The sequence below is a fragment of the Myotis lucifugus genome, unplaced genomic scaffold, assembly GCF_000147115.1.
Source record: "Myotis lucifugus unplaced genomic scaffold, Myoluc2.0 scaffold_655, whole genome shotgun sequence".
NCBI classification, from domain to species: Eukaryota; Metazoa; Chordata; class Mammalia; order Chiroptera; family Vespertilionidae; genus Myotis; species Myotis lucifugus.
Window position 1 is genome coordinate 312,606 of NW_005871703.1, and position 11,778 is coordinate 324,383.

At 56.7% G+C, this 11,778-nt stretch overlaps 1 protein-coding gene and 1 long non-coding RNA gene across 6 annotated transcripts in view; one reads left to right on the top strand and one right to left on the bottom strand.

Annotated features, from left to right (window-relative positions):
• ITGA3 (integrin subunit alpha 3) overlaps positions 1-5,894 on the bottom strand; it is a 29,174-nt gene extending 23,280 nt beyond the window's left edge. For 2 of the 5 annotated variants that reach the window (XR_002826834.1, XR_002826835.1), the window contains exon 1: positions 5,233-5,894. Coding sequence is in view for 3 of the 5 variants with exons in the window: in XM_014447449.2 (XP_014302935.1) it covers positions 5,233-5,438 (206 nt within the window). In the remaining 2 variants the exon portion in view is untranslated. The remainder of the gene's footprint in view (positions 1-5,232) is intronic. The other 3 variants (XM_014447449.2, XM_023746327.1, XM_023746328.1) reach the window with 2 other exon arrangements.
• LOC111823754 lies at positions 5,505-11,541 on the top strand. Its single transcript, XR_002826836.1, has 2 exons — positions 5,505-5,605; positions 11,264-11,541. It is a non-coding gene; the product is annotated as an uncharacterized LOC111823754 (long non-coding RNA).
• Positions 11,542-11,778: the final 237 nt, after the last annotated feature.

Sequence of the window (11,778 nt, forward strand, 5' to 3'; positions counted from 1 at the left end):
GCATTCCAGCTTGGGAGCCTAAGGGTCCGGTTGTAAGGTCTGTTCTGCTTCAAGGGGCAATTTCCTTTCCCTTTCTGAGCCTTGAGTGCCTCATCTGTGAAATGGGGACAGCAGCTGTCCCGACAATCTCCAGGGTTGTTGGGGGAACCAATGGGTTCTCCCTTCGAAAGGACTTTCTGGCTATGAAGACATGGTCGGTGTGAACAGTGTCCTTCTGATTATTGAGACACCAGGACTGGCCCCAGCACACCCAGGCACCCGGGGGTTTCTGTCCCACCAGGTTAGGGAGCCTGGGGCTGAGGACACATAGCAGACGAGTCCAGTTATTTAGAGGGAGCAGAGGATGGGGCACAGCAGCACTTCCAATGCCTAAGGAGACCAGGCAACCACTAAGGTGGGGGTGGGGCCCTGGCAGCTGGAGTCATGCCAGGGTGGGAGCTCAGAGTTGGCTGGTGGAGGCTGGGGTCATGCTACAGTGACCCTGAAGGGGTGGGTCCAGGCCTCCGTGGGCGAGAGGAGGCCAGGCTGCCTCCCAGGACTGCAATGCCATGGAAGTGTTGCTGCTCCTGCTGCTGCTTGCCCAAGATGTCTGAGGGAGGGAGCTGCGGGTCCCCTCCTCTTAGCCTCCTGGGGAACCAGGCAGGCAGAGCTGGGCACAAAGGCAACTGAACTGAAATAAATCCCCTTACCATCTATACCCTCCCCGGCCTTGCCCCAACCAGTCTCGTGCCTACTGATGGGCGGCAGGGCAATGCCAGGCCCACATCCCCAGCCCCACCCTCCCCAGAGATTCCACAGGGAGCCCCCACTCCCACCCCCTGGAGTATTTTTAGCTCCAACTTGGCCTGTTCAGAGGCCCTTTAAGGCCCTCTGGCTCCCAGCCCAGGATCCAATGGGTCTACAGTCAGAGGACTGCGAGTGGATGGAGGAAGGTGGTGTGCAGAGGGTCAGATCCAGCTGCCTCCAGCCACAGCCAGATGTGGGAGCACCCAGAGGGTGGGAGAGACCTTACTGACATGCAAATGTATTACCCATTAATATGCAAATGAGCACTCTGCTGCCTGCTGTTGGATCTGGTCCAGATCCGAGAATCCAAAAGCTGACCCCTTCTGGACCACCACTGAGCCCACCCTCCCAGCAGCAGTCAGAAGGAAGGAGGCTAGGAGGGAGGCTTTGCCCAGCCCCTGGAGCAAGAAGAGATCAGATCAAACCTCTCCTGGAGTCTGGGCTGGGGTTGGTGGGCAGGGAGCCCCTCCGGGAGGTAGGGGAATGGGTAAGATGACCTCTTAAAGGCTTTCAAAGAGCTGTCTCCTCACCCTCTCCTGTGGCTCCAGCCAGACAGCCCCTCCTGGCCCCTGGGGAGCCCCCTGAGCCCCAAGTTCTGGAAAAGCACTTCCTCACTCCTGCTTCTCACTTCTTTGACAGTTCAAGGCTAATGCAACAGCCAAATAGAAAGTAGTAGAATGGGAGGGGACTGGGGTATGAGGCCCAGGGGTGTCAGGGCACCAGGCTGGCTCACCCCAAAGAGAAGAAGGCCCCCCTGGGATACTGGAGTGTGGGGTGATACTCAGAGAAACAGGCTCCTCCCCTCAGTGGGGAGGGTGCTGGGGTGGCTCCAGTGGAGAGGGCCAGAGGGTCCAGCACTCAGGCTAATGGGCCCCCATGTCTTACTCCTCAGGGTGCCCTTCCACCTCAGGGCTAGAAGCTGGTTGGGGAGGGGGCTGCCCCAGCTCTGAGCCCGCAGTGGGGTGGCAGCAGTTCTCAGATGCCTGGATCCCAGCTCTGTGCCAACTCTGCTGCCGGAATTAGCCATCTCCCAGAGGCCGGTCCTGTGGTGGCTGAGACTGCAGCCCTCTCTGTCCTCCCCTTACTTCTTATGCTGCCCAGCCAGCCCCCTCTCCTCTCTGGTGACTCAGCCCTAGAACCAGAGCAACAAGCGGGAGGAAGGGATAGAAGGAGGGAGGACGGGAGAAAGAGACCTAGGCCCGAGCCTCCAATAAAAGGGAACAAGGCCGGTTTTCTCATTTCTTCTCCCTCTCCCTTGCTCCTTAGTATTTTTTCCATATCTGATCCCTGAGGGCATTCTTCATGTCATCTAACCTCAATTCCTCTTGCTGCAGCGGACATCCTTTCCCCTTTGTTTAGCTCTGACCGAGCCCCTCTCTTTTTCTCCAGGATCGGGCTTCCCCTGCCTCCCACCCCATTGGAAGCTCCTGGGCCTGGACTGGTCAGTGGAGAGAGCCGGAGGAAAGGACACTAGGCCACATGCAGCCTTCTGCCTGCAGCGGCAGCCTGCTTTGCCCGTTTCCTTTGGCACGAGCCTTGGAGGCTGCCAGGTGGCTGTTCTGCCCGGGAAACATGTTTGAGGAGAGCACAGCAGGTAATCCTGGTTCCTGCCTCCCTCGGGGATGACCTCATCTTCCAGGAGGCCCAGCCACCCTCACCCCAGGCTTCCCAGAAACCCTCATTGCCTGGCAAGGGCGAGAGGGAGAGAGGGCCCCGGAGGTATCTCCCACAAGGTCAGGCCAGACCAGGACACTGGATTCCCAGGAGGCAATGAAGAGCAGGTGCTAAGGGCGGGGAGCCAATGGCTATCTCCCTGAGGAACAGTCCCTCTGTCTCCCCAGGGGTCCTCATGCACCTCACCAAGAAGCCCAAAGCCACCGGGTCCCTGCCCCACTCCTCACCCCTCAGGTCCAGTGACTGAGAAATTGGGGCCTGGGTTGGGGTGAGCCTCTTACATTGTGGGCAGGGAACCCCAGCCCAGAGGTGGAGCTGATGGGGAACAAAGAGGGTCTGCACCTGGGTTCTTAACCATTTCCGGAATAAGGCCTTCTTTGAGAATATGATGAACACTACACACTCTCCCTGCTCCCACCCCCAGAACAACACACAAACACACATGATTTTACATGTGCTTTCGGGGATCTCTGCCCCTCTGGGAAACCTCCTGTGAGCCCCAAACGAAGAGTCTGTTCAGGACCATGGACCCTTTCCCTTTTCCAAAGGGACCCTGAGGCTAACAGAAGAGAAGACTGTGACTTGATTGCTGGTTCCCCTGAGCTGCGCACTCAGGCAGCTGTTCACATCTGGCTACACAGCTGGCTACAGCCAAGCCCAGCTGGGCCAGCTGGCTCTCCCAAAGGGCCAAGGAGCAGAAGTCAGTGAGACCAGGAGATGAGCCAGGATCTAGAACCACCCCTGGGGAAGACTGAGGAGACTGAGTGGCCCAGAAGTCTACCTAGAACTACCTGCTTCTGAGGTCCATTAGTTTTAGAACCTCTGGGCTCTTGTCAGGCCTAATGCCACCTCTAGCTGCCCAGGAAAAAAAAAAAGTAGAACTTCTCTGCTCAGCCATCTTGGGTGAGGCCCATGGATAGTGAGGGTGTATCCAGGTCCTGGCAGGAGCCCTCAGCTGCAGAGCATTTGACACACATTCTCTCATGGAAGCCCCACTCTTACCCCATGAAGACGGTGTGTGGTTCCCCTTCCCCTGACATGGGAGGAAATGCAGGCCCCGGTATGAGTGACAGATGTGAGAGACAGGTCATTGGCAATGGAACTCTGCAGCTTCTTCTCTCTCCACAATGCCGAGTGGCCTCTTCTAGGGCAACAGAGGCAGGAAGGAGCAATACAGATCCAGGTCCAACCCAACTCCTCTTTGGGGAAAACTGGCCCAGAGAAGGGAAATATCTTGCTCAAGGTCACCTAGCAAAGGGGGGAGGGTGTTACGGAATCCTTTATTGACTCCAGCTTCCCATTATTTCCTCTTGCTTCTCTGATCTTCTCTTTACACGATGCTGCCTTAGCATGGAAAGCCTTTTTCCAGATCGGGGCAGAAAGAGCACCAATTTTAGAAACTTGTGTTGACGGTCACTTAGAGTCTCCAAAGATGGAGGCCTGGCCAAGGCCGGGCCGCAGCCGCTGGGGCAGGGCTCGAAGGCTGTGGTGACCTTAGCCTCTGCAGAAGCGACGTGGAATTAGCCAGTTCAGGTAGGCAGGCTGGGCAGGGGCTGGGCCAGCAGGGCAGGAGCCAAGTTTGGACTTTGACATTCCTCAAGTTTCTACCGGCCTCGGCCAGAGTTGGAAGAGGTTTCAACACACCCTTTTTATGACCAAGTCTTCTCGCTCAGAGGGGTCAGATGCCAGGTGGGGGCAGAGGTCTGGTAGGCGACCCGACTCAAAGTGACAGGGCCTGCCTGACCTGTCCTAACTACCTTCCCTCCTGGGACAGCCTCACCTCCCCACCCCCCTTCCCTTCTGGAACATCTGAAACCTGGATATGCCCCTCAGGGCATGAGTGTGTGGTGAGCGTGGAGGAGGGGCACGGAGCGCAGGATGCAGCCTCGGTCCCCTCGGTCCCCTCTGTCCCTTATGCCTAGCTCTTCCCTTCCTTCTTGCAGCTGGTAGGGAAGGAGAACAGAAGGAACAGAAAAACACCATTTCCCTCTTCAAACCAAACAAACACTCTCAGGGTTAAAGACTCAACATGAATCTGTGGAATGCAGGAAAGATGTCTGCTGGGAGGGTGTCACTGCTGGCCTGGGGGTGAGGGGGCAGGAGACCCAGCAGGATTTGGGACAGCTCCTCCTCTCTCTTCTACTCCCCCACCCTCAAGGGATCAGAGGGAGGCCCCTGGACAGCTCCAAGCACCCAGACTCATCACCTCAACCTCCAGCTGCGGAGAGGCTGGGAACCCCTCCAGTCTGTCTCTGCAGAGGGTGCGGCTGGCGTGGCCGCAGACTTAATGGGAGGTGTCAAGGGAGAGAGCTTAAATGCATGTGCCCATAGGTCCTCCCCAGGAACCGGGTGAGGGAGATCCAATAAGCGTCTATCCTGCAGTTTTCCCAGCTCCCATCCCTGGAGAATAAGGGGCATGCGGTGTACTAGGTACTCAATTCACAGAAGGGAAGGGGCTCAGGGAAGCGGAACTCCAATGCTGCTCTCCAGAGAGGTTTAAAGGGCTGAGGGGCTGCGTCTAGACAGGTTCTGGCTGGGTCAGCACTTGCCAATGATGACTGCCCCACCCCCCATCCCCATCCCACGCCTAATCCCTTCACTTCCCGCCAAATCTCCGCAGCAGGAGGGCTGCCCAGGTCCCCACCCGCTTAATCTCTGCTCACAGTCGCCGGAGGCCCGTGGGCCAGGACTCCGACTCAAGTCCGGATCCGCACCGCACCCTGCACTCGCACACACTCTCTCGCCCACTGCACCCCCGCCGGCCTCACTCACAGGTTGCGCTGCTGCGGCTCCGTCTGCCGATGGAGGGCGACCGAGTAGCCGAAGAGGCTGCCCGGGTTCCGGGCCTCCTTCACCACCAGGAATCGGGTGTCCAGGTTGAAGGCGGAGGCGACGCGACCGCCGGCGGCCACAATCAAGGCGAGCGCGCAGAGCGTCGGGCGCAGGACAGGGGTGGCGAGGCGGGGGCTGGGTCCCATGGAGGCGAGCGGGAGCGGGCACCCGGGCGAGAGCGCGTGCGGACGCGGAGCTGGGCGTGCGGACCTGTTCACCTGCCCGCGCACCACCGCCAAACCCTCGGCCCGCCGCGTCCTTCAGCCCCGCAGCGCTGATCGGTTTCACATCCGCTCGGGGTCCGGGCTCTCAGGTGCGCTCCGAGGTCCGCGGGTCTGTTCTCCGGCCAGCCCGGCGTCTGGTCGCCGCGCCCCCACCCCGGACACCCTGCCCCGCAGCTCGTCCCGGCCGCGCCCCCTTGGCCGCACGGTCGACTTCGATCCCGGCTGGTGACGGATCTGGGCTGGCAGAAGGGTAGACCGCAAGGAGGCCGGGAGGGAGGGGTGCTTCCGCGCGCCCCGCTTCCCACGCCCAGCGCCGCACCTCCCCACCTTGCGCGCCCAGCCGCGCTCCCCTCTCCTTCCGGGAAAAGAGAAAAGGTCCGCGCTCCGCCGCCGCCCTCTTAAAGAGGCAGCACCGCCCCGCCCTCCTCATCCTGCCCGGGACGGCTCCGCCCTCTCCCCCCAAACACCTGTCGAGAGCCCCCAAAGGCTTGGATTCTCCCTCCCCGTCCCTTGCTTCTCCCCAGGAGCGTCGCCTTTCGATCAAGATGGATTGGGCGGGCGGGGCCGGGGGTGGGATCTGTCCGGCCGGTTTTGCTGCCGCAGCTACTGCTGTGGCAAAGGCCGTTCCAGGCGTGGCCGCCTCGGCCGGCCCTGCGGGAGAGCCTGGCGAACGGAGCTCCGCGCGCCGCGGGCTGCAACGTCCGCCTCGCCGCCGCTGTGCTGGGCGTCCCTGCGAGGCGGCTGGCGGTCTCTGGGCGTCCTTCGTCGCACGCAGCCCCTTCGCTGTCCTCGTGGAGATTTTTTTTTCTCTTGCCCGCCCGCCCCCATCCACCCTGAGCCCAGCTGGGCATGGTCCCTCAGCAAAGCCAGACAGTAGTAAGTAACCAAGCGGCCGTAGTAGTTAGCAACAAGTCAGCCTTTTCCCCGAAGGGCTGCGCCTTCTGGTAACCCTTGGAAGCCATGGATGGGGAAATGATTCTCTTCTCTTAAGAGTGCCCTGCGTGGCCAGGGGGCTGGACCCAGACTGCACCCATTTTCACCCACCCCTGCCTTCAGATACCAGCCCAGCACAATCCCAAAGTTCCCCTTCTCCCACCCAGGCTCAGACTGTTTGGAGACTAGGCGGGGATGCCAGCCCCCACAGGTGTGTAGTGGGTGGTGCCCGTTGGCATTAGGTGGGCGGGGCCTAAAGGTTTTCCGCAGAAAAATCAGCCAGCTGAAAGGGAACTTCAGAGGTCAGTGTGTACTTTATTAAGTCTGACTCAGGTTTCCCTCCTTGCAGCACAAAACTCAAGGATCTTTATTATCTTGGCTCAGGAGTTCAGCCCGCAGCACTCACAACCTTCAAGTTCGGTTTAGTACTCCTATCTCTGAGCGTTTAGAGTGATAAGAAAACTACCATATGGTAAGTCCTTATGCACCCAGAACTGTGCTAAGGGCTTTACAGGTATTATTAAATTAAACCCTCACAACAGCTGATGAGGGGTTGTCGCTGATTCGGGAGGAGAAAACAGGCGCAGGGAGGTAAAGCCACGTGGTGAAGGCCGCACACACAGCTTGGATTTTAATCCTGTGTTACCCGACTCCAGAGCCTCTCTTGACCACTTACGCCAGTGGTTCTCAACCTTCCTAATGCCGCGACCCTTTAATACAGTTCCTCATGTTGTGGTGACCCCCAACCATAAAATTATTTTCGTTGCTACTTCATAACTGTAATGTTGTTACTGTTATGAATCGTAATGTAAATATCTGATGTGCAGGATGTATTTAGGCGACCCCTGTGAAAGGAACGTTCAACCCCCAAAGGGGTCTCGACCCACAGGTTGAGAACCGCTGACTTACGCTAATAATTAACATTTGTATAATACCCAGGGCCGATCTAGTTTTGGTGAGGCCTGCAGCTTGTACAATTTGGAGCCCTCTTTAAGGAGAAGGATGAGGAATTGGGGTACAAAATTAGATTCAGAGCCCGGGAGGGGCTCAAGCCTAACGTTACAGCTGATGAAACATTTCACATGAAGACTCTCATTTCCTCCTCCTGGCCTCCCTGTGAAGTCAGGATTATCATCCTCATCTGATTTATAAGGGAACGTAAATGTCCAAGATCACACAACTCACAGGAGGCGGTTAGGACTGGCAGCCACTGGCCACAGCTGTGTCTTTAAGAGACAAACTCCAGGCAGATGTTGGTCAGACAGCCAGATATGCCTAAACAGAAGCAGCTGCGATAACAGTGTTCTCTGTGGTTTTGGGGAGTGGACACTCACCCATCCCTGTCTGTCCTTAGGACAGCATTTGTTCCAGAGCCACGCAGCCTCTCTCCATGGTCCACCTGCGGCCCAGAGCCCCCGGGGTTCGGAGATTGGAAGTCAAGGAACAGGAAGCGGATTTGGCTGGAAGCTGAACTTATCTTGCTCTCCTTACGATGGCTGCTGGCTCCTCCACCTTCTTCCAGGAGAAGAGGAGGCAGCCAGGGCCAGGAGCTCAGGGGCCAGGTGGACACTCCCTGTGGCCAGGGGTCCTGCCTATTTGAAAGCGCTGTGATGACACGGAAGGGCTGCATGCCCAGCGTTATCTCTTTGGCCATCCCCAACAGGAATGACCAGCATGTCCGATCCCAGGGCTGGGGGCAGGAAAGGGATGACGGATGGTTTTTCCACTCCAGAGGAGTGTCCAGAGGGAGTGTGGGAGCAGGAGCAGGGCGCCTGCTGGGGGAAGGCCCGAGCTGAGGAATGTGGGGGAGTGTCAGGCAGATCTGGGGGCGGTGGGAGGGTGAAGGGAGACCTGGAGACTGGAAGGCCTCTGGGCTGGAGAGTTCGTGCCGAATACCCAAAATGCTCTGGTTTCGGTGACAGCATCCACAGCCTCATCCCATCCTCAGTTGACTTCATCAACTCTTCCCCATGGCGAAGGGGCTCACCTAGAATGTAGGCACAGAGAGAGACAGAGGCACAGGAATACCATGTGTAATGAGGCATCTGGGTCCAGTTTTTTTTAAAATATATTTTTTATTGATTTCAGAGAGGAAGAGAGAGATAGAAACATCAGTGATGAGAGAGAATCATTGATTGGCTGCCTCCTGCATGCCCCACACTGGGAATTGAGCCTGCAACCCGGGCATATGCCCTTGACCAGAATCGAACCCAGGACCCTTCAGTCCACAGGCCGACGCTCTATCCACTGAGCCAAACCTGCTAGGGCTTGGTACAGTTTTGTGTGTTTTTTAAAATATATTTTATTGATTTTTTACAGAGAGGAAGGGAGAGGGATAGAGAGTTAGAAACATCGATGAGAGAGAAACATCGATCAGCTGCCTCCCGCACACCCCCTACTAGAGATGTGCCCACAACCAAGGTGGATGCCCTTGACCGGAATTGAACCTGGGACCCTTCAGTCCGCAGGCTGATGCTCTATCCACTGAGCCAAAACAGTTAGGGCTGGGTACAGCTTTTGATGTTTGATTGCTGACAGCTCTTAAGCCGTCACCTCTCCTGCTTCCCCTTGTGTCCCACACCTGGACCAGCTGACGAGAAAGCCCGGGCACAGACTGCGCTCCCTGCTTTGGCATCCACGGGAGGTTTGAACCATGCAAGCCCTGCGCTTCCCACACAAATACTCACCCTGACCTCACTCCCAACCACAATAAAAATCCTGGGCCCATCTCCTTTCTTGGCTCTCTCCAGCCATATAAGACCTGCTCCCCCGAGACCTCAGTTATGTAAATAAAACTGTCATACTCTCTTGGGGGGGGTGTGGCGTCATCTGTCCTGGGATCCATCTACCTCTGCAGTGACCACAACATGCCACTGTGGATTCTGCCGTAGGGCCAGGGAGGCTCCCTGGAGGAGGAGTATCTGGACAAGGGACGAGGAAAGGACTGGCAAGAGGGAGCTCGGAGTGGAGAAAACAGAAGAGTTGGGGCCTTGCTTGGGGTGAAGTTTTCCAGTTGCAACCGTGATGTCAAAACTTTATAAAAGGCCCTGACTGGTTTGGCTCAGTGGATAGAGCGTTGGTCTGCGGACTGAAAGGTCCCGGGTTCGATTCCGGTCAAGGGCATGTACCTTGGTTGCGGGCACATCCCCAGTAGGGGGTGTGCAAGAGGCAGCTGATCGATGTTTCTCTCTCATTGATGTTTCTAACTCTCTATCCCTCTCCCTTCCTCTCTGTAAAAAATCAATAAAATATATTTTTAAAAAAACTTTATAAAAGCACCTTTTGTTTACGCAGTGTTTGCTGTGTTCACACCAGCCTTCCTCTGCCTGACCCCTCCCACACACACACACACCCCATCTCGCTCTCTCCTTGTCCACTTGTCTCTTGAGGCTCCCAGACCACACCACTTGCTCACTCACCCCTCACAGGAAGGTCAGGCCGTGGACATGATGTACACAGGCCGTTAGTGGGCAGATAGTGAAGGAGTGGAATTGGGGTGCCACTGGCATTGAATGCAGGCTACCTTCTGCCCTCTCACCTTGGGCAAGTTACTTTTCCCTCTAGGCCTCAGTTTCCCCGGATCTATGAAAGGAAAGGGCTGGAGAAAATTTTTCCTTATTTCTCTACTGGTATCCTTCGTGTCCCAAGGCTCCTAATATTTGTCGGACTAAGTGGAACACAGAACTGCTATTGAACTAAATCTCAGGTCTCTATCTCTGACTTGAACTGAAAATGCAAATCCTGAGGAGAGGGGGAGGAGCTGCGAAGCTTGAATGGGTTTATCAGATTTCCTTTCTCCAGTGACCCAGTTACAGGCCTGGGGTGGGTGGGGCAGGCGCCTCGTCCTGACAACTTCCCTGGCTCAGAATCTGTCAGCCTCATTCACTGACAACCTACTATGTACAGGCACAGAGCTGGGGACCCCCGGGGCTGCCAGAGATGAACCAGAGCATGCGCCAGAGGCTGCAGCTTTATCATGGCCTCACATTCTGAAAGCTCTCAAACTTAAGAGGCTAAACCCACATTATGTTGTATTTCAGGGCTGGTGCCTGGGGGCAATGGGTGGTGTTAGAAAGAACATTTTGGCTACAGCATGAAGCTGGCATTGTCAAGAGAGACTGAGCTAGTGGGAAGGGGCTGCTGTAATAATTTGGGCAAGGGGTGAGGGGCAGAGGAGGGAGAGAGTGTGAGAAGGCCCAGGGCATGGGGTGGGGGGACCAGAGGGGTTCTGAGAATAAATAGGTAGTGACCCAAAGAGGGGCCTGGTGTGCTGGCCCCAAACACCAGTAACCTTCCCTGCCAGCCTGTATTCCCTTCTCCCCCCTTCCCCTCCCCCCACCCTGTCTTTCTAGTTCCTCCAACACTCTCCATGGTCCCCTCACTGCCTTGCTGCCCTGGCTGGGAGATGAGAACGCTGGTGGGCTCTTCAGCATTCTCTCTCTCTCATGCCAAGGTGGCCCCTTCAAGGTTGGGAGGCCATGTGATCACCCCATCTGAGCTGAGTCACCAGCCCCCAGGGGCCTTGTCATTTCTGGGGGAGATGCCTTCTTGCTGACAGGGTTCTGTGCTCAGGTGGGAAGTCTGGGCAGGGGCTGCATCCATGCCTCCTGCTCCTACTAACTCCCTAGAGACCCTCCTGGGGGTGGAGGACCACGTGTGGCTGTCAGTGAAATGCTCCTACATGTATGTTGATTGGAACATGTGTCTGTGCACATGGTCCCTCACGCATTCACACGTGTTTGCCTATGTGTCTCTGAATGTTTTATGTACATTTGAATCCTGAAAGGGAACTAATATTTATCCATGTACGTTAGCATTCTCCTACCTGCTGATGACACCCGCCCAAGCTCCTCCAGGCTCCAGCCTTGATGTTCGGCTCTCTCCAGCCACAGGCCCCTCAGACTCTGAGTGTCCAGAAGGGGCTCAGCATCTCCTCCTTGTCCCCACAGCCGACTCTCCTGGAACGACCTCTGAATCAGCACCTTGTCTCCAGCAGAATTCCACAAACACACCTCGTCCACATGGAAAATACCCACTTGTTCTTTTTTAAAAATATATACATATCCTATACAATCAAAGTGTAATATGCAAATCAACCAAATGGAGGAATGACAGGTCGGTGGGGGGCGGGGCTGGTGAGCAGGCGGTAACAGGCCAGCCAAGGTGCATGCCAGCAGGCAGAGGGAGGGGACAGTGATGGGGGTGGGGGTAGGGCTGGCTGCTCACCAGCCAGCACTGTGCCCGGATCACCCACCCAATCGCTTCCCGCAGAGGGAGGCCAGACTGCGGCTTAGGCCCACTCCAGGAGCGGGCCTAAGCCATCAGTCGG